General features: G+C 37.4%; 1 protein-coding gene across 1 annotated transcript; it reads right to left on the reverse strand.

The window, feature by feature from the left end:
• Positions 1 to 22433: 22433 nt before the first annotated feature.
• On the reverse strand, positions 22434 to 24528 carry LOC143622006 (abscisic acid 8'-hydroxylase CYP707A1-like). Its single transcript, XM_077093265.1, has 8 exons — positions 24287 to 24528; positions 23870 to 24191; positions 23568 to 23717; positions 23233 to 23481; positions 23050 to 23139; positions 22872 to 22950; positions 22651 to 22757; positions 22434 to 22556 (listed from the first exon to the last, which is right to left on the reverse strand). The coding sequence occupies exons 1-8, from the start codon at positions 24481 to 24483 to the stop codon at positions 22434 to 22436; spliced, it is 1317 nt and encodes a 438-aa protein (XP_076949380.1). The 5' UTR covers positions 24484 to 24528.
• Between the last annotated feature and the right edge of the window lie 800 nt (positions 24529 to 25328).

A 25328-nucleotide genomic window follows, 5' to 3' on the forward strand; every position in this document is an offset into this window, starting at 1 on the left:
AAATGATGTTAGAAATATCTTGTATCTAGTTTATATGTGAAAGGAAAAAAAATAAGGGGGTGGGGTGGCGGCTGCGGCCGGAACCCATGGGCCTCCCCTTTGGGCTGTTTTGGCCCAATAACCTGGTTTCTCAAGCACAAATACGAAAAGCCCGGTCCAAATTTAGTTCGGGTTCGGTTTTTGGCGCGAAAAACTTATCGGGTGCGTTAAATAGCGCGAAAACAAGTGTTTTTCGGCTAGTTTTGTGTGAAATTATAAAAACATACTATATGTTTGTAAAAATCAAAAATATTTTCACGGATCGCTTAAAACCTTTCAGTAAGTCTTTTTCGGCTTAACGGATGATACAATGCTTGGTTTGTAACTATCTTTTGCGTTTAAATCTATAGCGGGCAGTTAAACGAGCATGTTTTCGTTTAACTTGTTTGCTATCAAACTAAGACCATATTTCTAATATTTTAGCTTGTATAGATCGTATATCACTTATAGATGGCCCCCGGAGATATCTGGGTCATAACCCGACCCGTTCGGTTAATCGTTCGTTTGTTACGCAAAAGGCGTTTATTTGCTTAATCGGTAAATAGGTACTGAGGTATACCTTGTTTTGGCTCAAATGTCACATGTTCGGATCCTTAGGAGACCCGAATGGACTTCCAAGTGTAGGTTGGTGCACGGCCATGGTGGCCGGAAGCAAGGAAGAGATGGCGGCGGTGGTTTCGATGATTCGAAGAGAGAGAGAGAGAGAATGTGGGGGGGGGGGGGGGGTTATGTGGGTGGAATAGGGTGAGGTTGGGAAGATGTTTATATAATAAAATCATAATAATAATAATAATAATAATAATAATAAAGATCTTTAATAATAATAATAAATATTATTAATAATAATGATGATAACATAATAATAAAAGCAATACTTGGATATACGGACTTGATCACGCCCGAACTTAAACGAATTAGAGGGCACCGGGCCTAATAATAACCGAGGTATGTAGGGCACTGGACCCTTATAATATCCAAGGTAAGTAGGGATTGTATTCTAAGGATATCCAAGGTATGTAGGACACCGGATCCTTATTAATTCCGAGGTATGCAGGGTCTGGACCCTTATAATATCCAAGGTAAGTGAGGACCGGATCTTTATAGTATCCGAGGTATGTAGGGTCTGGACTCTTATAATGTCCAATGTAAGTGAGGACCGGATCTTTATGGTATTCAAGGTATGTAGTTAGCAAGAAGTATAAATGTATGTATGTACGTTTGAATAATAGATGAACAGGTAAGCATTAATACGTATCTTCAGACGCATATTAATAAGTAAGTGAATGTATTGTATGTTAATTAACTAGAACTCACTCAGCGTAGTTGACTTTTAGTATGCACGCAGGCAAGTAGAATGAGACAAGTTGCTTGATGAGGACCTGTGGCAATAAGAGGAAGACTGGAATCGCTATTAAGAAGACACCTGTGTCATTTATGTTTTATGTTTATGACTTATGTTATGTTATTTTAAGACAAGATGTTTATGCTATGTATGAATGGTTGACTTTTAATTCCGCGAAATGCTTTAATTAACTCTGATTTTACGAATTATGTGAATGATTAAATCCAACCAGCGAGAAAGTAGGGTTCCCGGGTTGGGGGCCTTACAGGTTGGTATCAAGGCATAAGTTCGAGAGAATACGCATCCTTCATGCTTAGACTCGAACAGAGAATGAGACAAAATGAAGAAAGAAAGAAGATGCCAGTCAGAGAATGTCGTGTGTCACTCAAGCAAGCTTAATACTTGAATTTCCCTATGTATAACGTAGGGATAAGTAAGTAAATTGTATGAGCTGTTAGAGATAATATTACTTGCTTATATTTGAAATGTTTGATTGTCTAACTGCTATAAGTAGAACCGAGCACAAGTAGACTCACGAAAGGAAGTGTATAGAACACTGAAAGTAACGTGAGCTGCTAATCTCAGCCGGCCACTGTTATTACCTACAACTTTACTATCCTTGTACTAAATATTTCCTGAAGTGACGGTATTTGTGTTTTTCCGTTAGAATTCGAATGGCTGGTGCTAAGACGACTGCTGAGCGAGGAGGGCACACGGGACGCTGTGGTAAGCCACGTGTTAACCAAATACCCTCTGAAGAACCGATTACAGACTCTTGTGAAGAGAGAAGCATGACTGTACGTGAAGAGGATATCAGCTCGAACCTGCCATTCAAGCTACCATTACTCAAGCGGTAGCTGCTGCAGTGAAGAATCTTAAACAAGAAAAGTATACTAAGGACCGTGCAAGAACTGTGGGGAAGAAAAAGAATGAGTGGATTTCTCCTGCTAAATCACCCGGTACGCAGATGCTGAATCCCAAGGATAAGAAGCAGAAGATGGGGAAAAGGTACTGATGTCTGCCTTAAGTGTGGAAAGGCTCATGGTGGAGAATGTAGACTAGGATCAAATGTATGCTATAAGTGTGGGAAAATGGGACACAATGCTCCGGAGTGTAATGCTAAACCCGCGTGTTACAAGTGCGGAAAGACAGGTCACTTTGCGAGGGAGTGTAATGAAGGTGAAGCTAGAGGTAGTGGAGAGAGAGATGCTGAGAAGAATATGCCAGAGACAAGGGCTTACATACGGACTCAGGAACAAGCCGAGCAAATTCCCGATGTTGTGACAGGTACGTTCCTAGTAAATGGTATTTTTGCTTCTGTTTTATTCGATTCAGGTGCTAATAGAAGTTTCGTAGACGTCACGTTCTGTAAGTTAGCTAAAATGACATGTAGTCGTGTGCCTGAAACGTTTATGGTAGAAACAGATAATGATACGTCTGTTAGGATAATGAGAATGGTTGAGGACGTTAAGGTAGAATTAGAGGGACGTGAGTTCCCTGTTACTCTTTTGTAATGACCATAGGAGGATTCGATATGGAAACAGAAACACATCACCATGGATTTCATAACTAAGCTACCGCGTATAGCTAAGAACCATGATACCATTTGGGAGATTGTGGACCGTTTAACTAAGAGTGCTCACTTTCTGCCTATACGAGAGGCCATCTCGCCAGAAACATTAGAAAATGTGTTCATTAAAGAAGTTGTAACGAAGCCTGGAGTGCCGTTGTCGATCGTATCAGACAGAGATACCTGTTTTACTTCTCGATTTTGGAAGAGGTTCCATGAAGCAATGGGAATGAGATTAAACATCAGCACGGCGTATCATCCTCAAACAGATGGGCAATATGAGCGGACTATCCAAACCCTTGAGGATATGCTACGTGTATTCGTGTTAGATTTTGGAGGAAGTTGGGATGATTATCTTCACTTAGCAAAATTCTCTCACAATAACAGATATCATTCGAGCATTGGAATGCCTCCTTTCGAAATGTTGTACAGTAGACGTGCAGAACTCCCATATGTTGGGGAGAGATTAGCCAAAAAGAGATAGGTAGTCTGGAAGTTGTGCAAGAAACCTCCTCGAGATTTGATCAAATCAAAGCAAGAATGAATGCTGCTCAAGATCGTCAAAAGTCGTATGCCGATAAGCGGCGATGACCGATCAAGTTTAACGTTGGCGATAACGTGATGCTTAAGGTCTCGTCGTGGGAAGGTGTCATTCGTTTTAGGAAAATAGAGGAAAGTTGAGTCCAAGGTACATTGGACCGTTTAAGATTATCGCACGTGTAGGAGAAATGGCGTATAAGCTCGATCTACCTGTAGAACTGGAAGGGATTCACTCTACATTTCACGTTTCTCATTTAAGGAAATGTCTTGTCGACGACACGTCTCACGTGCCGTTAATGGACATAGAGGTGGATGAGCGATTGAATTATATCAAGCAGCCAGTCGAAATCGTTGACCGTAAGGATAAGCAACCTCGTCAAAAGGTGATATGGAAACACCGTAAAGGATCCGATGCAACATGGGAAACAGAGGAGGAGATTGTGTAAGTTCTACACGCAGTTCTTTGTGTAATAGATAGGTTTCGGGGACAAAACCTTTTTAAGGGGGAGAGATGACGTAGGCTGTCGCGGTCTACTCAAAAATAATAATTAAAGACTTAAATACCTATAACTAGTACAGGTAAGTAAGGTCGTCTCCACAGTAACTCAAGGAAAGTGCTAATTTAATATTACTATATTAATTATAAAACTAAGGCGGACAGACGATGTCAAGCAATTTTGAGAAAAGATTTAATTAAAACTAAATGATTACTTAAAAAGGTTTATAAATAATATTAATAAAAAGCATTCATTCTAGGTTCGGGTTATGTGTTCCATACGTTAATCACAAATTCTTTGGTCTTTGGTATTATAATAATTGCTAGTCCTATGGTTTGATTTATGATGACAAACGATACCCTAACCGAATTGTTGACACAAATGCACCCGGACACCACAATTACCAATTCTATGTCTAAGATGATTAACTTAATGATAAGGTTTGATGATTCTAGTTCAATGACACTAGAGCTTAACCTAAGTGTTGATGAACAACCAAACAAACGTTACACAAATCAATAATCGCAAACTCAAGCTTTAATCAACCAAATACTAATTAAGCAAGACAAATCATATAAAATCAATCAAGCTATATTCATGAAGCACAAGAATCTGATCATAACAGTATATTACACAAAACCTTAGCCTAGAACGAACACACACGACTAGCCGGACGTCAACATAATCGCTAAAGCACTTATCTTGATGAACATACGATCGTAGGACAAACCGGAAGCCTCTGGATGGATGAAAGTCGCCTCAGGACACCTCTTCTGCCTCGGGAAGTCGTAATTAGTCGAATGGGGAGGTTAAGGGGTTTATATAGGGAAAACCTAAATTTTTGGCCGACTTAAGCATCTTCGCGTATCGAGAAGATGATCAACATGCTTCTTCGCGTATCGCGAAGGACAAAATCGTCGCGGACGGATTTCTGCAACTTCGCGTATCGCGAAGTTTCCGTAAAACTTCATATTTTCTATTTTCTTTTCATGACTGCCTCGTGATGCGTGCACGTCCAATCTCTCACTTCTAGATCTTCATTCCAAGCCTGTAAATATCCTCGTTAAGCTCCAAAGCTTTCCAATGTCCTGAAAACACATAACAACGCTTGAAGTACCAATGTTCATTCGATTATTTAACTAAAATTAACTAATTAATATATAAAATAAACTAACTTTTATCCAACCATCACATCCCCATACTTATCCTTTTTCGTCCCGAAAAAGATTTTGCAATGGAATCAGAATCAGAGATTATTTTCAAAATACTTCATAGATTATCTTAATTAAGCACCAAGAACACAAAAAACAACGATTGCGACCCACGCCTTAATACTTACCGGGAAAAATAAGGTGCAACAGTTGTATTAATTCATATGATTAAAATGGAACCCACACCTCAAAGCCCTGAAACCGCCTTACCATGCTTCATTATAGTTTTACCAGACCAGGACACCCCAACTTGACTTAAACCTTAAGTTTAGACGATCAAAATTTTGCACATTTGTACAATTTTTCAAGCCCATATGTAATAGCTAAGACAATCTGGATATTTTTATCGAACCAAAACCCAAACTTAAATATTAAAGTCTACCCAAATGGCCATTAGATATGATTAAGGTACAATTAGGTAACCAACTAGTAAATAGCCCCCACTACATGACATACCCCCGTTATCAAGCAATACCCCGAAGTCCATCACCGTACGTGAGCAGGCACGAATTAATCTGTAAGGCTTACATATGACGTGTCCCGTGTGGTCCATTTCTTAATGGTAATGAGAAGCGAGCACGAGGACCCCATATGACTAACAGCGTGGATGATCAAGTTAGTAGTGAATTTATTCTTTTAAAGCACTTTTTGTGATCATATTTATTGACTTATGAATTCGCAGATAAACTGCGGGTTTGCTCTTTTTAAGCTTTTTTTTTAATATGAATAAATCCACTTAGGATTTACGCATACCAGATGATAAACCGCATACCGACCCATGGTCTCTGTTCTCCGGGGCATCCCATCAATATAGGATTTAAGGCCATAAAACCATACACCTATGAAGTGTTAGCCACTTAACTACCAGTTTTTTCATTTATGTTTATATCACAAGCCATTTAGCATACTCTAATGTGAAGCCGATCCAACCATTGCACTATAGACTATTAATATTAAAATATATTTTTAGTGATCAAATCTAATAGTAAAGCTTGAGTATAGCCTAATCTTTCATTCCAGTCCTTACACAGGCTTAGCTAAACAAACAAAACCCTGAAGGCGTTTTCCACTAAAAATCAAGCATTAAGGTTCAATTAAGTCAACAACCAAATTATCCTTTCATTCTCAAAGCTAAGCCTACCAATACATCTCAAATTACGTGTGTTCTCATTCTCTTTATCTCATATTATTTAATAATTTTGAAAAATAACCCCTGATTTCTATCATATCCCATTATTGTGCAAAAATCTTAATTCAAAGAACATTAAAACTTTTTAAATTTCCAATTTTCTCCCCCATCCCCACACTTGAGACAAACATTGTCCTCAATGTTTAAAATTTAAGACATAAAATAGGGACGGGGTTAAAATTCACTTCGACAATTTAAAAATCGGGCCTAATGTGATGGTGGTTATTACTAACTATACACAAATTCAATTACACTTTTAACACAAATACTAATAAAACAAATAAGGTTACGAAAACGAAATCACCGGATAGAAAAGAAAACTCTCATGTGCAACTCTCGTGCCCTCGCTGATGCTCTCGGTGAACCTTACCTCCTCAACTCTCAAAATAAAATCTGCAAACTCTCAAACATGTAGAAGCAAGCTTCTCACAAATGTTAAAAATATAGGTCTTTTAAATCGTTTGCAAAACCATTAATTTTAAATTACCGACCGAGATTAATAAATTTCATAACCAAATTTGTTAAACAAGTAAAAATGTTAAAAGACCTAATTCACTTTCGTAGGAATTACGGTTGCATTTAGCGTATGCAACAAGCCTTTTAAACCCCCCGGTAGCCCAAGTGGATGAGTTGGTCTCGTGAGGGTTTATAGTGAACTACACCCACAAAGTTCAACTACAAAATATACACAAGCAACCACCCACAAGAATAAATCCCATCAAGTGTCCCAACCAAACCACCCATAAGCAAAATAATAATAATATCAGTACAACCCATAAGATAATAAAAACATAATAATAAAATAAACCAGAAAATAAAACCCAAAAACTGCTTCCATCAACTCCTACTCGTCAGAATCCTCCTGGTCATTATCATCACCATCTCCACCAGCTTCAGATCCTCCAGCACCTGCATAATAAAAATCACTCGACCCATACTGTCCAAAACTGCTATACCCAGATCCTCCAACACCATACCACCAAATCCACCATATCTTCCTCCATAATCATGCCCGGTACCACCCATATCAAAACCACCAGTAGCAGGTGGCGGCGGCTGTAAAGTACCCGGTAATGGAATGTTTCAGTGATCAAACATGGTACTGAAGTAACCTCGCGACTCATCTCTGTACTCTCTGAACTCGTCAAGATACCCATGCAATTCATCTCGCATTTGCAATTGCTGCTCTAACATGTAGTCTAAGGTCATGGGCTGCGGGTGCCGTGCCGGTGGTGGACTCGGCTGTCGTCGCCAACGTGGCTAGGCAGGTGGACTCTCCACACGGTGCCCCCTCGAACTACCCTCTGCTCTCGCATCTGCCATCCGCGGTGGATCACCATAAGTCATAATGCCCGCTTTTTGGGCATCGTCAAGCGTCACAACATCAGTATCCGGTCCCTCCGTAAAATACTCCTCCGGATAACGTCCAAATACACCCAAAGACTGACCAATCTGCGTGATCATGGGCCCCAACGCCAACTGAGTCGTGGCCGCACTCGCTCTTCGAACACCCCTAGCAAATGAACTTAACAACAATTTAGCCAGAATCACATTTATACCTCCAACCATGGACATCAAACACATCAAATCAAGATTATGACATTTATCTTTCCTCGAATGTCGTCCCGTGAATGTAGAAGCAATCACCCTGTGTAAATACCGGTGAAGTGGGTCCCGAATTTGTGAAGCGGCAACATTACTCGAATGATCACCATCACCAATAGTCCTCCAAAATGTAGCCAAATTAGTCGTAGAGATCCAGTGAGGCCGAGAAGCAGTCGACCCCGTGGTAAACCCCCTAATACTCTCCCGAAACTCAGGACCCTCAACCTCAAGTGCCCATACAAACCCGCAATTACCGCAAACCTGGGCACCGTAAACTGAAACAACTCTCTTCCCAACGCAAAACTAACCGCATATGGCTTATCAAAATCTTTTGGATTATACCTAAAAGTAGAGTAAAATTCGTAAACCAACTCCTCGTATTGCGTCTGCTTAAACCTCAAAATATCTCTCCAACATCCCGGTAACAACCTATTGAGTCTCGGAACTTGACCAATAGATTCCAACACCTCCCAATCAAACGTACGGTGTCAGAATATCTCCAAGTCGCGAATCTGTTTAAACAACTCATACTCGGGAGTATCGGGGAGAAACCGTAGAATGATGTGGTCCTCATCTTCTCCCCCAGCAATATCCTCGACCGCGGCCCTAAAAACCTCGATCTCGGGAACTGCGTATCTAATCGGTGCGCGCGTGTACTGCTGAGAAGTATTGTCAAACATCTGTTGTTGTTTTGACCGTTTCCTCGATATCTGCAAATAACTATACCAAGTAAGTCCGGGCGACAACCGTATAGCATTTTGGTCGCGGTTGCCCCCAATAATCTAAATCATAATAAAAATTATTTTTGAATTTTAAGAATTATATTTATTTATTTATTCTATTTTATTTTATTTTTTTTAAATAAAATCAAAGACTCACTAAATTCCTCAAAATTGCATGTGCAAAGACACATCGTGACCTAATCATACCCGACAAGATAACCAACAAACCAACAAATACTTGTCACTTTCAAAAAAACTTTTTACAATCTCGCTTTGCCGAAAAAATTCCCATCATTCAAAAACACACAACATCATCGACATCCTAGCAAAATACCGTCCCAAACTCACAAACTTTTGATAAACTTTTTCAAACTTCGACTCGAAGAATCGCCGGAAAATTATTCCGGTGATCAAAAATCTTTTGAAAACACTTTCCTTCATCAAAAACCTCAACATGAATCTCAAAATCCTGCCAAAACTTCAATAATCCGGTAATCCCGACCCGGAAAAGTCAACATTAACAACCCCTAAACAATCGAATCCATCAATGCCAACCAAAAACACACTCAAAACATACATTCCCAACCCCCAAACAATCAGAGATAACTAATTCAAACTCAACCCAAACCAATTGCTCACAAAATTAAACACATACCTTTCAATTGGATTTGACAGAGATATTGAAACTAAACAACGAGAGTGATGGTAATGATGGTGGCGGCCGACGACGGTGGTGATAGGGGTGGTGGTGGCCGGATTTTGTTTGTGTGGATAGGGTAAAGATAAGAGATGTATGCTGAAAGTGATAGGAAATCTGGTTTTGGATTTTTTTTTTCGTCAGATCCGCACATCTTCGCGTATCGCGAAGATGCTATGCCTTGCATCTTCGCGTATCACGAAGATGCAAGTTTGACCGTTGACTTTTTGACTTTGACTGGCGGTTTGACTTTTTAGCATCTTCGCGATACGCGAAGATGCACCTTTTCAGCAACAATTTTTAATGGTTTTCAGCTTAAAAATATTAATCTTTTAAGTGTTATTCGAGCTGATTTCCTCCGCCACCCGCTTCGGTCGCCGCATACCTATCACCTACATACCTGGGGCTCCCTCTAGCAATGCATGTGCTTACCAATTCCTCTCCAACGCTAATCATCGTGTCGCTTCCCCACACTCGATCCTTGCTCTACACTGCAGAATTTGAGGAAAATACTTAGCTAACTAGACTCAATATACAAAAATACAACTTACAAATGCCGGGTTGCCTTCCGGTTAGCGCTGAATTGAATGTCTACAGCTCGACACTCCTTGGTCCTTAATCAACCGAATAGACAGGCTCGTCCGCCAAAAAGCAAACCTCCGACTCATGTATCTCTTTGTTCAAATCCACATCCTCCAAATAAGGCTTCAACCGATGACCATTCACCACTTACCTTAGATGATCATCAAAATCTTCGATCTCAACTTCACAAAATTTTCCAACTCTCTTGACTTGATACGGTCCCGTCCACTTGCTCTTCAACTTGCCCGGGAAAAGCTTCAATCTCGAGTTGTACAACCACACTCGTTGCCCCTCCTCGAACGTCCTTCTTCTTAGCCTAGCATCGTGAACTCTCTTCATCTTGTCTTTATATGCGGACTCACACTCATAAGCTTCATCTCTCAACTCTTCCAACTCGCATATGTCAACTTCCTTTGTTTACATGCACACTCATAGTCTAGATTAATATTATTAACCGGCCATGGTGCACGATGGGCTAGCTCGACAGGTAAATGACACCCCTTTCCGTAAACCAACCGATAAGGGGTGGTTCCAATAGGCGTTTTATAAGCGGTCCGGTAAGCCTATAAAGCATCGTTTAGTTTATTTGACCAATCCTTCCGATCGGGCCTTACAGTTTTGGCCGACTTAAGCATCTTCGCGTATCGCGAAGATGATCAACATGCTTCTTCGCATATCGCAAAGGAAAAAATAGTCGCAGACGGATTTCTGCAACTTCGCGTATCACGAAGTTGCCCTTCTTTGCATCTTCGCGTATCGCGAAGATGTAAAACTTTAGATTTTTCTATTTTTTTTTTCATGACTGCCTCGTGATACGTGCACGTCCAATCTCTCACTTCTCGATCTTCATTCCAAGCCCGTAAATATCCTCGTTAAGCTCCAAAGCTTCCAATGTCCTGAAAACACATAACAACGCTTGAAGTACCAATGTTCATTCGATTATTTAACTAAAATTAACTAATTAATATATAAAATAAACTAACTTTTACCCAACCATCAAGAGACTTCTAACGTCCAACCTTTAGAAGTAATAAATAAATAAAATATATTTCGGATTGTTTTAGTTATTGTATCGTGTGGTGTCGGTTAGATTGATTAAATAACATGTAGAGATTGGATAAGATTAAGATATTAATGGACTTGAGTGTGATTTGGGCCTAAAAGCCTTTGGGCTTTGCCTATTTAAACCCTAAAACCCTAATCCTTATCATTTTCACAATCATTCTCCAATCATTGTTACACATACTCCCATACGCAACAAAGATCCCCTGTACACAAACATTCCAAAATCCAATCTCATCCATTCAAGTTATTCAAGATCCAGTTCAATTAACCTAAAAGGTAAACATTATATCCATTTTCATTTCGAGTTTTCCTTTCTTTAGCATCGATAATAAACAAACAAGTTGAAGGTTAAAAGTGAACCGAACCAACTAAAGGACCTATAGGAACCGCAATCGAACCCGAATCAAGCCATTATAAACGAGCATCGATCGAGCCGAATCATAAATTGGTTTTGGTACAAAAATATATATAGACATGAAACGAATCTACATATGTACAGATGTGTGTATATATATGTATATGTAAAATATATATACCTATGTATATATACGCAGGTGCGAGTGTATACATACATATATATAGGTATCTTCAACCATGGAAATCAAATAGACTCGGAGGTCAAAAAGAAAATGGTGAAAACTCGATCCGAGTCTGGAATCCAAACTCCGGCGAGGTGAAGACCCGGCTCCGATGAACAGGGTGGAAACGCAAACTCCATATCCAAACCCGTATGCGACCTGAATAAAAAAAACTACAAATCGCATCCCATGCGAAGCGAAGTTCGGCCGTGCAAAGTGAATGCGATGCGAAATTCTGGCGTGCGACAAACCCACTTCGCGCGAAATCCCGTGCGAAACGAAGTCCCCTTCGTGCGAATTGTTTATATGCGACATGTTCGGATCCTTAGGAACCCGAATGAACTTTCAAGTGTAGGTTGGTGCACGGCCATGGTGGCCGGAAGCAAGGAAGAGATGGCGACGGTGGTTCCGATGATTCGAAGAGGGAGAGAGAGAGAGAGAGAGAATGTGGGGGGGGGGGGGGTTATGTGGGTGGAATAGGGTGAGGTTGGGAAGATGTTTATATAATAAAATAATAATAATAAAGATCTTTAATAATAATAATAAATTTTATTAATGATAATGATGATAACATAATAATAAAAGCAATACTTGGATATACAGACTTGATCACGCCCGAACTTAAACGAAACCCGAACCCGAGACCCGACTCGTCTACGATCCGCGACCCGCCTCAAACAATGGAATGGAAGTTGAATATGAACCCACCCGTTAAATAAGTGAAATCCTTCATAAAGTTAGGTGTAGACCCGACACGAACCCGAACTCGCTTAAGGACGTTAACTCATAAACGCGTTAAGAATGTAAACTAATAATAATGAGATGAGTATAATAGTAAATATAAATATGATAATAAATATATATGATGAGAACGTGAACTAAGGAAGTCGGTCCAACAATAATGAGGTTAAGTATAATAAACTAATATGAATGGTTAAAGATGAATTCATGCCGGTTCAGTTAATTTAACGGTTAACCCCGTTAACTCCAGAAAAATAAATAATAAACAAATATAAAGAATTAATATGTGTACATTGTTAAGCAGTTAGCCGCGCACATTAACAGTGAACGCAACAGGATCCAGGTGAGTTCAAGCCCCTTTTTATGTGTTATACTTTCGGTGCTGTGTGCATACTACGATGTGTTTAGTTTTATACACTTAACATGAATGGTAAGTGTACATTAGTATTAAGTTTGCGTATGAATGTGAATGATATGGATTGTTTAACTAGTATGCACGTAGTTGTTATATTAGTTATGATTGAAGGAAGTAGAAATAATATGTAACGAAGGTAGAATGGTATGGTATGTTAGAGGGCACCGGGCCCAAAAATAACCGAGGTATGTAGGGCACTGGACCCTTATAATATCCAAGGTAAGTAGGGACTGGATTCTGAGGATAACCAAGGTATGTAGGACACCAGATTCTTATTAATTCCGAGGTATGTAGGGTCTGGACCCTTATAATTACAAGGTAAGTGAGGACCGGATCTTTATAGTATCCAAGGTATGTAGGGTCTGGACCCTTATAATGTCCAAGGTAAGTGAGGACCGAATCTTTATGGTATCCGAGGTATGTAGTTAGCAAGAAGTATAAATGTATGTATGTACGTTTGAATAATAGATGAACAGGTAAGCATTAATACGTATCTTCAGACACGTATTAGTAAGTAAGTGAATGCATTGTATGCTAATTAACTAGAACTCACTCAGCGTAGCTGACTTTTAGTATGCACACAGGCAAGTAGAATGAGACAAGTTGCTTGATGAGGACACGTAGCAATAAGAGAAAGACTGGCATCGCTATGAAGAAGACACCCGTGTCATTTATGTTTTATGTTTATGACTTATGTTATGTTATTTTAAGACAAGATGCTTATGCTATGTATGAATGGTTGACTTTTAATTTTGTGAAATGTTTTAATTAACTCTGATTTTACGAAATATGTGAATGAGTAAATCCAACCAGCGAGAAAGTAAGGTTCCCGGGTTGGGGGCCTTACACTTCTTTCTCATACATGTACCCTCACATACATTTTCTTGAAGATTTTTCCCCAAGAATTTTACTTTAAATTTCTCTCATCCACCTCATCATCTCTTTTCTCCAACTCATTCCCTCTCTCTTATAAGAATCTGCAAAAACCCCTTATTAGAGATGGTCTTAAACTGTTTCATGTACAAAAGAGATACATCTTAAGTAACTCGACAAGAACCTTTAACTCATGATGCTGTACTATACATACATGAGTACTACTTCTTAATCAGTGACGATGATCCCATTCTATCACCAGTTCCAATCGAGGAACTGCGAGTTTAGATACGAGGTTTCACTACTACAAAAAAGAAATTTAAAAGCGGTGGCCAATTTAGGTTAGAAGCGGTTTAGGTAAGGAACCGCTACAAAGCTATCCAAACATTTGAATATATATTAAATAAAAAAAGAAACCGCTGCAAAGCTTTCCCCTTTGAATTTAACAGCGGTCAATGCTCAAAATTCAGTTTTCAACGTGCATTTCCAGAATGGGTGTGGGTGTATTATTGACTTCTTCATTTCAAGTTTACCCAAAATAATGTTTTATTTTAGTTTAGGAAAAAGAAAAAAAAATTGTGTGTGTATATATATATGTGTAGGGGTGCAAACAAGCCGAGCCCAAGCTCGACTAGGTTTGAGCTCGGCTCGTTTCAAGCTCTATTTTCAAAGCTCGAACTTGACTTGTGAGTAGATTTTCAAGCTCGAGCTCGGCTCGTTTACTATGTATCAACTATTTTTTATATAATTTATAATAATTATTATTATATAATTTTTTCTTTTATAATTTTATGTATAAAAAAATATATATTATTTACCTACTTTTATTTATTTTTTCATAACATTATATATATATATATATATATATATATTAATAATTATTAAATATATATTTTTAAAAATTATATAAATGGCAGGCTCGTTTAGGCTCGCGAGCCGGCTCGAGCTCGATAAGTGAAGCTCGGGCTCGATTAAAGGAGCTTACTTTTAGGCTTAAGCTCGGGCTCAATTAAACTCGGCTCGATCGAGTTTTTTAACGAGCCGATCTCGAGTAGCTCGGCTCATTTGCACCCCCTATATATGTGTGTAAGCATTTATAGGGATGCAAACGAGCAGAGCTACTCAAGATTGGCTCATGAAAAAAGCTCGATTGAACCAAGCTTAAATGAGCTTAAAAGCAAACTCGTTTAATAAATAGGCCCAATCTTGTTTACTTATCGAGCTCGAACCGGCTCGTGTGCCTAAACAAGCATGTCATTATTAATATATATATATATATATGTATGTATGTATGTATGTGTGTGTGTGTATCAATGGTATATATTTTAACGGTTTTACATTTAAGAGAAAAATCGGTAATGATTTCCACAAACTCTTTCGAGTTTGCGGTTTATATGCATATTTGGGCAGTTAAGGATAAGTGTTGGTCTTTTTCTCTTAAATTACCAACTCGTTAAAATATACTACACGCAATTTATAAGTTTCAAAAAGTGGGTTAGTATTAACGGTCTTAGAGCACCGATTTAAACAATATACATATATTATTATAATTTTTTCCTGATGGATTGTAAAGAATGGATGTATGATCTTTTATCTACTAACAAAGCATATGTAACTGGCATTAAATGTTTTCTTAAGGTTGCCAGAGATAATAAAGTGAAAGTTAGAGATAAAATAATTTAACGTCCACTGTAAGGGTGGAGTCCACTGTAAGCTACGGTGGCTCGGTGGACCTGACCTACAATCTCGGTTTTTAGGTTTTTTCTTTCATATTTTAGCCCGGTTTAACCTTAATTCGAGATATCTTCATACCCTAGCCACCAAGGACGATTTTGGAGCTATTCTTCATCATCTTAACACCTTCCAATCACCAAATCATTCATGAATTTATCCTTCCAACCAAGAACCAAGAGAATCAAGTTGCAGAAGCAAGGCTAAACCACTTGTGATCGCTTCAGATGTAAGGTTTGTATAAACTAATGGGTTTTGTGATTTCTATCTATGATTTGATTGATTTTTTATTTAATCATTCGGTTAATATAGCTTTATGTTTAAACGAGTTGGTACTCACCAGAATCCGAAAAGTGAGTCGGAAGTCGAGTTTTGGTTAGTAGCCTTAAAATCTCGTTACGAAAATAAAAGTCTTATGGACCGAACGTTGGTTTCGACCAGAAGCATGAGAAAACGAGTAGTCAAACTTGTTGACTAATACGCCCTTTAACGGGTTTTAAATGATACAGTCCAAAGAATGAACAGCTTTAAGAACATAAAGGGTACAAAATGAAAAATACAAATCTTAAATACTTATAATTGTTTGATTTTATAAATAATAAGGATCCGAATAATGTTCCCGAATCGGGTCACATGTAAACGAATACGAGTACGAAAAATCCAAGATGCTGCATCTGGAGTCCTATACTAATAAACTAGTAATTAGGTTTACACAAGTCAACTTTTCATTAGATGCTATGCATTCGAACCATTCATTCTCGTGAAACAAAGTCACAAAGTGTTCTTTGTTGAAGACAGAGAAAACCAAAATACCACATTGTATTGCAAGGTAAACGACATATTATCTTATCGGAGTTGATAACGTCGTAGACAAGGAAGAATAAGACCAGTTTGATGAACTGCCACCACTTTCGGTCGGTATTCAACCGGTAAATCATGTAATGAACACGATATCGACATGAACGGACGTGAACTCAGTCGATATCTATGATACCATAACTAAACACCACAAACTACACGTATAATAAACACTTATATGTTGTTTGTTTTTTTTTGAAAAAGGTCTGCGCGGGCTCTTTGTCTGCACTACGCAGACCACGCACAGACATTGTCATCTGCAGCATGTTTGTTTTCTCGAAACTACTTTATTAAAAAACGTCTATGCAAGCTCTTCTTGGTGCAGCCTTGACTCATCTAGTTATGAGACCTTCTAAGATCTGCAGAGGGTTAAAACACCACACCCTACCAACACCCACTATGCACCGCCACCACCACCCACCCACTGTTTGTCACCACTACCGTCCACCCCCACCACCTACCACCCACCCATCGTCCACCACCCACCGTCCGCCACCACCACCACCGTCACCATCAACACCACCACCCACCACCGCCTTCTATCGCCACTACCAACCACCACCGCCTTCTACAACCACTGTCCACCACCAACCACCGTTCGCTACCACCACCTACCACTACTACCACTATCACCATCCAACACCATCACCGCCCACTACCACAGTTTGTACACCATCACAAATTTATTTTAACAGTCTACAAACGTTATTACAAAAGTTTGGTCAACCTTTCTTCTACGGATGTGTTTAGATATAGTCCACATACTGCAGACGCTTTAACATCGATAAAACAAACACCTTACAAAATTACAATATTCAAGGAGCAGGGCAAAGCCCGCCCAATATCCCAAAAATTTCCAAAAATTTTACAGTTACGCGATCTTCTCTTTAGCGCCCAGGATCTCTCCACCAAATTCTATTCGAACTTCCAAATCTCACAAAGAGAAGGTAGCGCCCAGGCCCAACCCTAATTTCTGCATTTGGAAGAACACGCGGGCAAATGAAACCAGACGAAGGTAGGTATTGTAAATTTCTTCTTTTAACCATTCAACCTGATTAAATCCATAAATTAGGGTTTTTATTTATTTATTTTTTTCTGTGTAGCTTCTGAAATTGCTATAATTGTTTTGATCAGCCAATTGAATTTTGTAATATGCATTAGCAATTATCATGGGATTCAGTGGAAATTTCTGTTGTTTAGTCTCTTTTGTTTTGGAAATGCATGATTTTTTGCATTGATGATATACTGTTTGTTGTTGATTTTGGCAATTTAGGAAAAACTTGCAGCTTCAAAATCATGGTAGACCTATCTGTGTATTTGAGACAACACCAACACCAATATCTAATAGTGCCTCGGACAGTGGTATGAAATTATTCTTTGGCTTATTTCATTGATAGATATGATGAACAAAAGGGAAAATCCCCACCTTAATATTACTTCATGGGTTAGGTTCAGTGAGTGGTTGTGAAGCTGCGAACCAGTGGCAACAACATTGTATGATTCCACAGGCTGCACATACTTTGTCGGCACCAGAGGCTTAGTCAGGTATTGGTTTATAGATGGTTAAAGAGTTTAGATTGTATGTATCATGAAAAAGTATTGAACTTTATTAGTTTCAATAATTAAAATCATCCTTTTCAGTTGAGTGATTAGTTGGATCTGGTGTTATTATCGCGTAGAGCTGGAGAGTGCATTGAGGGCATCATATGTGTCGAAAGCAAAATTGTTGTTTGCTGAGATGAATGAAAAAGGTTTTAACTCGTGAATGGTAGTGTTGTTTTGGTTTATATGTATATGCACGTTCGCGTTTTCAATAAATACATCATTGTTTTGTTGGTGTGTTATCTGCATGGTGCATATCAAATTTCATATGTAGTCTGTTTGAATTTGACATTCTTTTAATACCAAACTTTCTGTTGGTGATTGTTAGAAAGCGCCCAAGAATTACCTTTTGCAAATTCACAAATGACCAGTCGGACCCAATTGATGTTGATGCAGATGACAACATGGACATGGTGACTAAAGGTATTGCCTATTATCATTGATCATTATGGTTGTTATTGATATATTTATGATATGGCAACTGGACTTTAAAAACACAGTGTCTTATAATTTCATAACATTTTTCAAGGAAAGCAATAGGAAAGGAAGATCTCTCATTTGTTTATATGTTTTTGACAGGGTAAATATGTTTGTTGCTTGCAAAAACCTGATAGTGATATGTTGCTAAAATTCGCGATAGCTGAATTGGAGTTGGTGGATATCATTTTTAAGTTTTTGTTTAGGACAAATGCGCACTTTTAATACTATCGTCAATGCCGTCGAACTGAGATTTTAAACCTGTGGCACAATGTGCGAGTCTCTCGGTAACGTTTCAACTTCAGTTTTTGTCATGCCTTTATATGTTTATATACTTTGTTTAGTACACTATATGTTTGAACTACCAAGTCGGGTTTGTTGCTCGGGCTTTGGTCGGGTTTTATGGTTTTCGGGTATAGATATAATTGAAAAAAAAGCGTTTAGTTGTTCCGTTTACGTCTTTAGATATAAATAAAAAACGTGTTTGAGTTGTTCAGTTTCGGGCTTACATATGAATTAATAAAAAAATGTTCGGTTTATTTGGGTGTTTAAAAGTAAGATGATAAATGTTTAGGTTATTTTTTTTTTCGGGGTTGGGTTGGTTTGGGTCATGGTGTTCGGTTTTCGTTTGTGTTAGTTCGGGCCGGGTTTCGGTTTGTTCGGGTTATTCTAACTTGCATTTATTTTTTTAGGATTGGCAAGACTCGACATCGGCTACAATAATGGAACTCGACAATATGATTATGAGATTAATGACAACACTTTTTGATAGATTGTTTGTAAGGGCCCAATAATTTGCGTACACTTTAATCTCGGATTTATGTATTTTGTTAATGTTACTATGTTTAAATCTGTAAAGTTTGTTTGGATTTTTGAAGTTGCCGGAATAGCTTTTAATTTTATGAATATGGATTGTTTTACTTTGTTGTTGCTGGATAATATTTATTTATAGGTATAAAGCTGAATATTTTATGCTATAAAGCTAAATAAATATATGCTGGATTTTTTATTCTAAAACCGCTGGAAAGATAAATTAGTATGAACCGCTGTGAACACAATATGAAACTGCTACAAACACGGAACCGCTGTAAACACAAATATGGAAACCGCTTTAAACACGGAACCGTTGTAAACACAATATGGAAACCGCTTTAAACACGGAACCGCTGCAAAGTTAATATTTCTTCTAATAAACAGTGATACCCAACAAAGCGGTTGAGAACCGCTCCTAACACCATAAAAAACCGCTACTTAGGGGCTTTTTTTGTAGTAGTGTTTACTCTAACCGCAAGGTGTTGAACCCAAATATGGCCAATTATGGTATCATGTGTGTGTTTAGACAGGGTTTGCTCTAGGGTAAATGTATCCTCCCTGGTGACTGTTTTGAGAAGGACTTGACTTGATCATCAACCATCTATTATAGTTTTCCTCATATAAACGATTGATTAGTCTTTTACTTTCTAGTCGACTGGTCAACTTACATAACAAGTTTCATGTTATTTATATTACCTCACGGACTTACTAGCTTATCCTTGACATTTTACTTTCCTTTGAGTATGCTTCAAGTTTGAATTAGCTAGGAAGATCTAGAGTGATCTTTCATAGATATGTGCATAGTCAAAGCGCATGGTGTCAAGTGAAGAGATTAATTCATAGCTTGGTGGGCTTTAAACAACCTTTTGTTTGGTTAAGTGAAGTTGAGAACGTTGCATAACACCACTTGCATTACTAGTTTGTAAATTCATGATAAACCAACCACGAACAAAATAGTCAACCGAAACTTTATGAACAACGCCATCGACAAAATGACTAATGGTACATAATGATATCTCTCCATATCTTTCATAGATACTCATTCACTATACTTCATGCCTTAAATAGCAAACACAAGTGTTCTGTTATCATTTCTAATACGCAAAGAAAACGAATAATAAAGAAGTCCATTTCACGTATATGTTGGGTTATGTTAGCTAGTGATACGCGAGTGCCCATTCACTTTTGACATGGTTTTAAGCATGTATTGTTAGGTTAAATAATTATGTTTAGCGAGTGAAAGCTTATACAGAAGTAACAATTCACATGCCTCATGACTACGTTATTCGTCTTTCATGTTATAACACAATCGACCTAATGACTAGATTTCTGATTTTCTTAAAATTAAATTAAGCTGTCTTTTAAAAAATAAAAGAAGGCAGCTAACACATGTAGCTAAAGTTAGTGGTACATTAGTTTCAAAACATAAGAACTCTCCAAAAATGTACATATAATATGCTGTCATGGTACAGCTTCTAAACTTTAATAAAGATGCCAAACCTTTTATAAATTTAGCGGTTGAGATACTGTTTTGTCATATTTGGATTTCTCTAATTAATTATTCTTCTTTAAGGATCGTGTCATCAAGCTAAAAACTATTATGAAAATGAAATTAACTTACGTACCCATCCAACACATAAAATTAATATAGAAATTAAGAGATTGGCCATCTTGAGTGCACTTCATAATTTATACAAATCTTGACCTCTTAAATATTCATATCTCAAGTAATTTGATTGTTAGGCTGTGTCGTGAGATAATTAGCAAGAGTCGTGTCATGTCACTGCTATGTAAGCAATAAGGCAATAACCAGTCACTGTTTAATTTAAACCTTGTTGGTTAACTAGGTTTAAATAATTTTTTTTTTAATTTTAAAAATATAAAAAAAAAGATTAATTGTTAGTAAGGGTAGTCGTGAGCGTTATTGTGATTCTGCCGGGGGAAACTAGCTTGTGCTGGAAAAATATTTAAGGTGTTGTGTACCTGTGGTATGTCGACGCTTTGAGGTGGCTGGAATAATATTTTCAACTATTGGTCAGCTTAATATTATTTTAACTTAATTTTTCAAAGTCAAAAATGGTTTTGAGATCTTGATCAATTCTAGATAGCTGCCTATACATATATATATACATATATATGATAGTGCCAAATGAAAGGTGCATGAATTGTGGTCAGAAAATATTATTTGACCAAGGGGTCTTGCCCTCAGCTGGAGGGCACCGCCTACATCTGGTCCTTTCACAATCACACCGACATATGAGAAACGTGGCATTAGTCCACTGGAAGATTCGGTCCATTGTTTCTTTAATAATACTAGATACCTCCAGAATAAGATTTGCATCGATAGAGGTGGTACACAATATTGCAATAATGTAGACCAAAAAGTAGGAATCTTTAATCCTTAGATATAACTTAAATCTTCTAAAAAATGATAGCTAAGTTTAGGGAGGGGATAACATCTACTTTCGACTTTCTACTTTATATATATAAGAAGATACACCACATATTGCTTTCTTTTCTTGAATAGCTGATTGTTTATGAAATCTTGCAGGAAGTCCATGCATTGGCATCGGAAATGGTCCATACTGAATCCCACTTTCACATCCCTCCACTTCCCATCTGCAACATTAATAATTATCATGAATATCATAAAAGTTAGATCATATTCATTTTCTAAAGGATGAGGTTATACACACAACACCTAGTCCACTAATCAACACCTAGGATCAAATACAAACAAATTTAACGTGCTAAACATATAAATAACTATAGTAATTATGCTAACACTAGAGTAATTTTTATTACTCTACAAATTTTAAACTAGAGTAACTATTATTGCTGTACTTTTTTTTTTTAACTTAATTACCCTAGTTCAAAACTGTAGAGTAATTAATAATAATTATTGTAGTTATTTGTATGCTTTGTATACTATTTTCATTTGTACCGGATCCCACCCCTATATCATTGATTTTGAGGGGCTATACACCTATTTACAAGATTTGCCAAAGGCTTAATGCCAGCTTATATGACCTCACAAGGGCTGCACGCCCATTTAAAAGGAATCGTCAAAACTAACGCGCATTTAAAAGTTGAAACGACTGATATGACTGGCGACGAGGATGTGGTGCAGAGGACACCATTAAAGAGACATATATAAACACCTTTTTAAAACCTAATTAATTTTTACATTCATATGTATTTCACTCTTACAATTAAAATCACACACTGCTTCTAACCTTAAGCAACTTTTATGGTTACTCATATTTGGGTCCGAAAAGCTGAAACTCTACCTGTATCTAGTGACTAGATGGTGAACCATGATGAGCATTTCTAGCTTGGCAAGCTCATTTCCAGGACAAGCATGAACACCACTTCCGAATGGCATGAACGTATTTGGTTTTGGTGCGACCTACATTCATAATAAGGAAGATATCAAAATATAACTACACATAAACATAATGATGACAAGAACCCACTAATCAAATTCCTGTTGAATTACATACCTCGAATCTTGAAGGGTCGAATTGCTGAGGATCGGGAAAGAATTCAGGATTATGATGGATATTCCTAAACAAAGGCATGACCTTCCAGCCTTTCGGTATTAGGTAGCCTGTTTGAAATCATTTGGTACATTTTGTAAAACATGGTAGTCAAATAAAAAGAGATGAACAGTAACATAGACACAAATAAGGCACAAAAATCTTCAACATATATAGTATCATACCCTTGTATTTTACATCTGTAACAGCCTCTCTAAATGTGAATGAAATAATGCTTGCCATTCTCAAGCTCTCCAATATCACCTGATATATAAGCACAATAAGGGAATACTCAGAACTATAGTTCCATAATGATTTGCACCTTGTGCATGAAAAAGTTGTACCAAAACTATAAGTGCATACCTTATAAGTAATTGGCATATTCCTAGTCTGGGCCCACGTCAAATGAAGATTACCATTATCATTAAGCTGGTAGATAACCTTCTGTTCTTCCTACACAAACATAAAGGTCCATTTTTCATAACATCAAAATCCTTTTTCAAAATCCAGCTGTCACTTTAAAATGCACATGTTTTAAATCCTTACCTTAACAGTGTCTAGAAGTTTCGGATGATCATGCAGGTACTTTAGAATCCATGTCAATGCGCTGGCTGTGGTGTCTTGAGCCGCAAATAGAACTCCGATAATGTTATCGGCAATCTGATCTTCACTCAAAGTTTCATCATTTTCGTCCTTCGAATTCAGCAGACATCCCAACAGATCTTTCTCTGTTACCCTCTTTTCTTTCCTTTCATAAATGATTTCTTTCAAAATCTCCTGTAGCCGTTTCCTGGCCTGCATAAAAGCGTCCGTGTTTTATTAGTTTTCCGGTAACAGATTCTCATAGTTGAAAGATAAAATATATGATAATCTTGACTTACCAAGAAAGCCTTTTTGTAGGGTGTGCCTGGTAATTTTGTTGGGAAAGAATTGTAACCTTTTTCTACTATGCTATAGTTTCTCTTGAGTTGTTCTTTCTGGTTGGCCTCCAAGTGTCCGAATATTACGATTATTCCAACCTCGAAAGATAGCTGAAATTAACCACAAATAATTGTCAAATTCAACATAGATACATCCATAAGTACATATATATGGAGACAAAACTATGATGTGCGTCCTGGTTTAAATTAATCCAAATGAAAGATGACATAATAAGAAGAAAAACATACAAAAAAAGACAAACCTTTTTCATTTCATGAAATGTGTTGATGACTTGGCCTCCTGCCCATGATTCCAAGGCGGAGACCGCGATATCTTCAATATCTGGAACTAGCCTACGGAGATTATCAAGTGATAACGACCCTTGGACGAGCTTCCTTAGGCGAGTGTGGTACTCGCCTTGATGAAAAAACAGCGCTAGTGGACCTATCAAGTTTTCTTTGCTTTTAGGATATGTTGGCTTGAACAAGTGAGCTTGGTTAACCAGCACGAACCGGGCAGCCTCAGGACTAGCCAACATGATGCTAGGACAACCTAAGATGTGGGTCTTAAAGATTTCGCCATACCTGAATATCAATTGAAACCATATCAATATGGCTAGACTAAATGTGTTGTTAATTAAGGGAATTGAATTTGACAAACATATATATTATATACGTACCTTTTATGCTTATTAGCAAAGAATACATTTGGATCTTGTGAATAAAGTTGAAGTGTTTCACCAATATACGGCCACCCAAGTGAACCTGGAGGGAGCTTAGCGGTGTCGGATCGGTTCCGCTTTATGAAAATGTACAAACTAAGTGCAACAAGAAACAAGAAGACATGCATTAGCATGATTCCTACCCCTTCCTCCATTAATTCAAGTGAATAAGCAGGTATTTTTGTTACTTTCTGTACCAGAATGTGTGCCTTTGCCTATGGTTATAATATGATGGATGTGGAAGGGGCCAAGGGGGTTTATATAGAAAAGGAGAAGGTAGGCCACAAATAAAGACAAAATCTCCAAAAAAAATATATATATATATATATTAAACATTCAATTATATCAATATATTAATTCTGAAGCAATAATTATTTTCCATAAAAGAAAGACTCGAAATTTCCCAACAAACACATCATCAAGTATATATATATGGCTTTTATCACACTTTTTTAATATTATGTATAAATATGCACCAATAATTTAATATACTACACTCTTTATTAATATATTAGTTTTAGAGCCCGTGTCACACACAGGATAATTCAAATTATAAAATTTTAAGTAAAACAAATAATTACATAGTATAGATGTGTACATAAATTGATTTTATTTATATCACAAAATGATTTTTTAAATGAACTTAATAAAAAAAATGTCGTGCAAAATCGTACCTGAGAATGCTTCTTTTTATTGAAAAATTCATTCTCGGTATCATATATATATAATTGAAAGAATTTTGGTTATGAACAATTTCGAAAATAAGACTTCTCATACGATTGTAGTTCTAACTACTCAGCCTAAATACAAAAGAGGCGTTACCTTTATTGATATATTTATCATTTTACCACCCATCAAAGAAAAGTGAGATATTAAATTGTAGCAATGAATGTTCTTCAAGAACTATGTTTTTATGAGCTACACCATGAATATGATTTTGATAAGTTTTAAAGAGCTTCTTGACAACATAAAAAATAGCATATTAACCAATTCAATTTTG

The sequence above is a fragment of the Bidens hawaiensis genome, unplaced genomic scaffold (assembly GCF_021521415.1).
Source record: "Bidens hawaiensis isolate Kalapana, Puna unplaced genomic scaffold, B.hawaiensis_p1.1 tig00003004_1, whole genome shotgun sequence".
NCBI classification, from domain to species: domain Eukaryota; kingdom Viridiplantae; phylum Streptophyta; class Magnoliopsida; order Asterales; family Asteraceae; genus Bidens; species Bidens hawaiensis.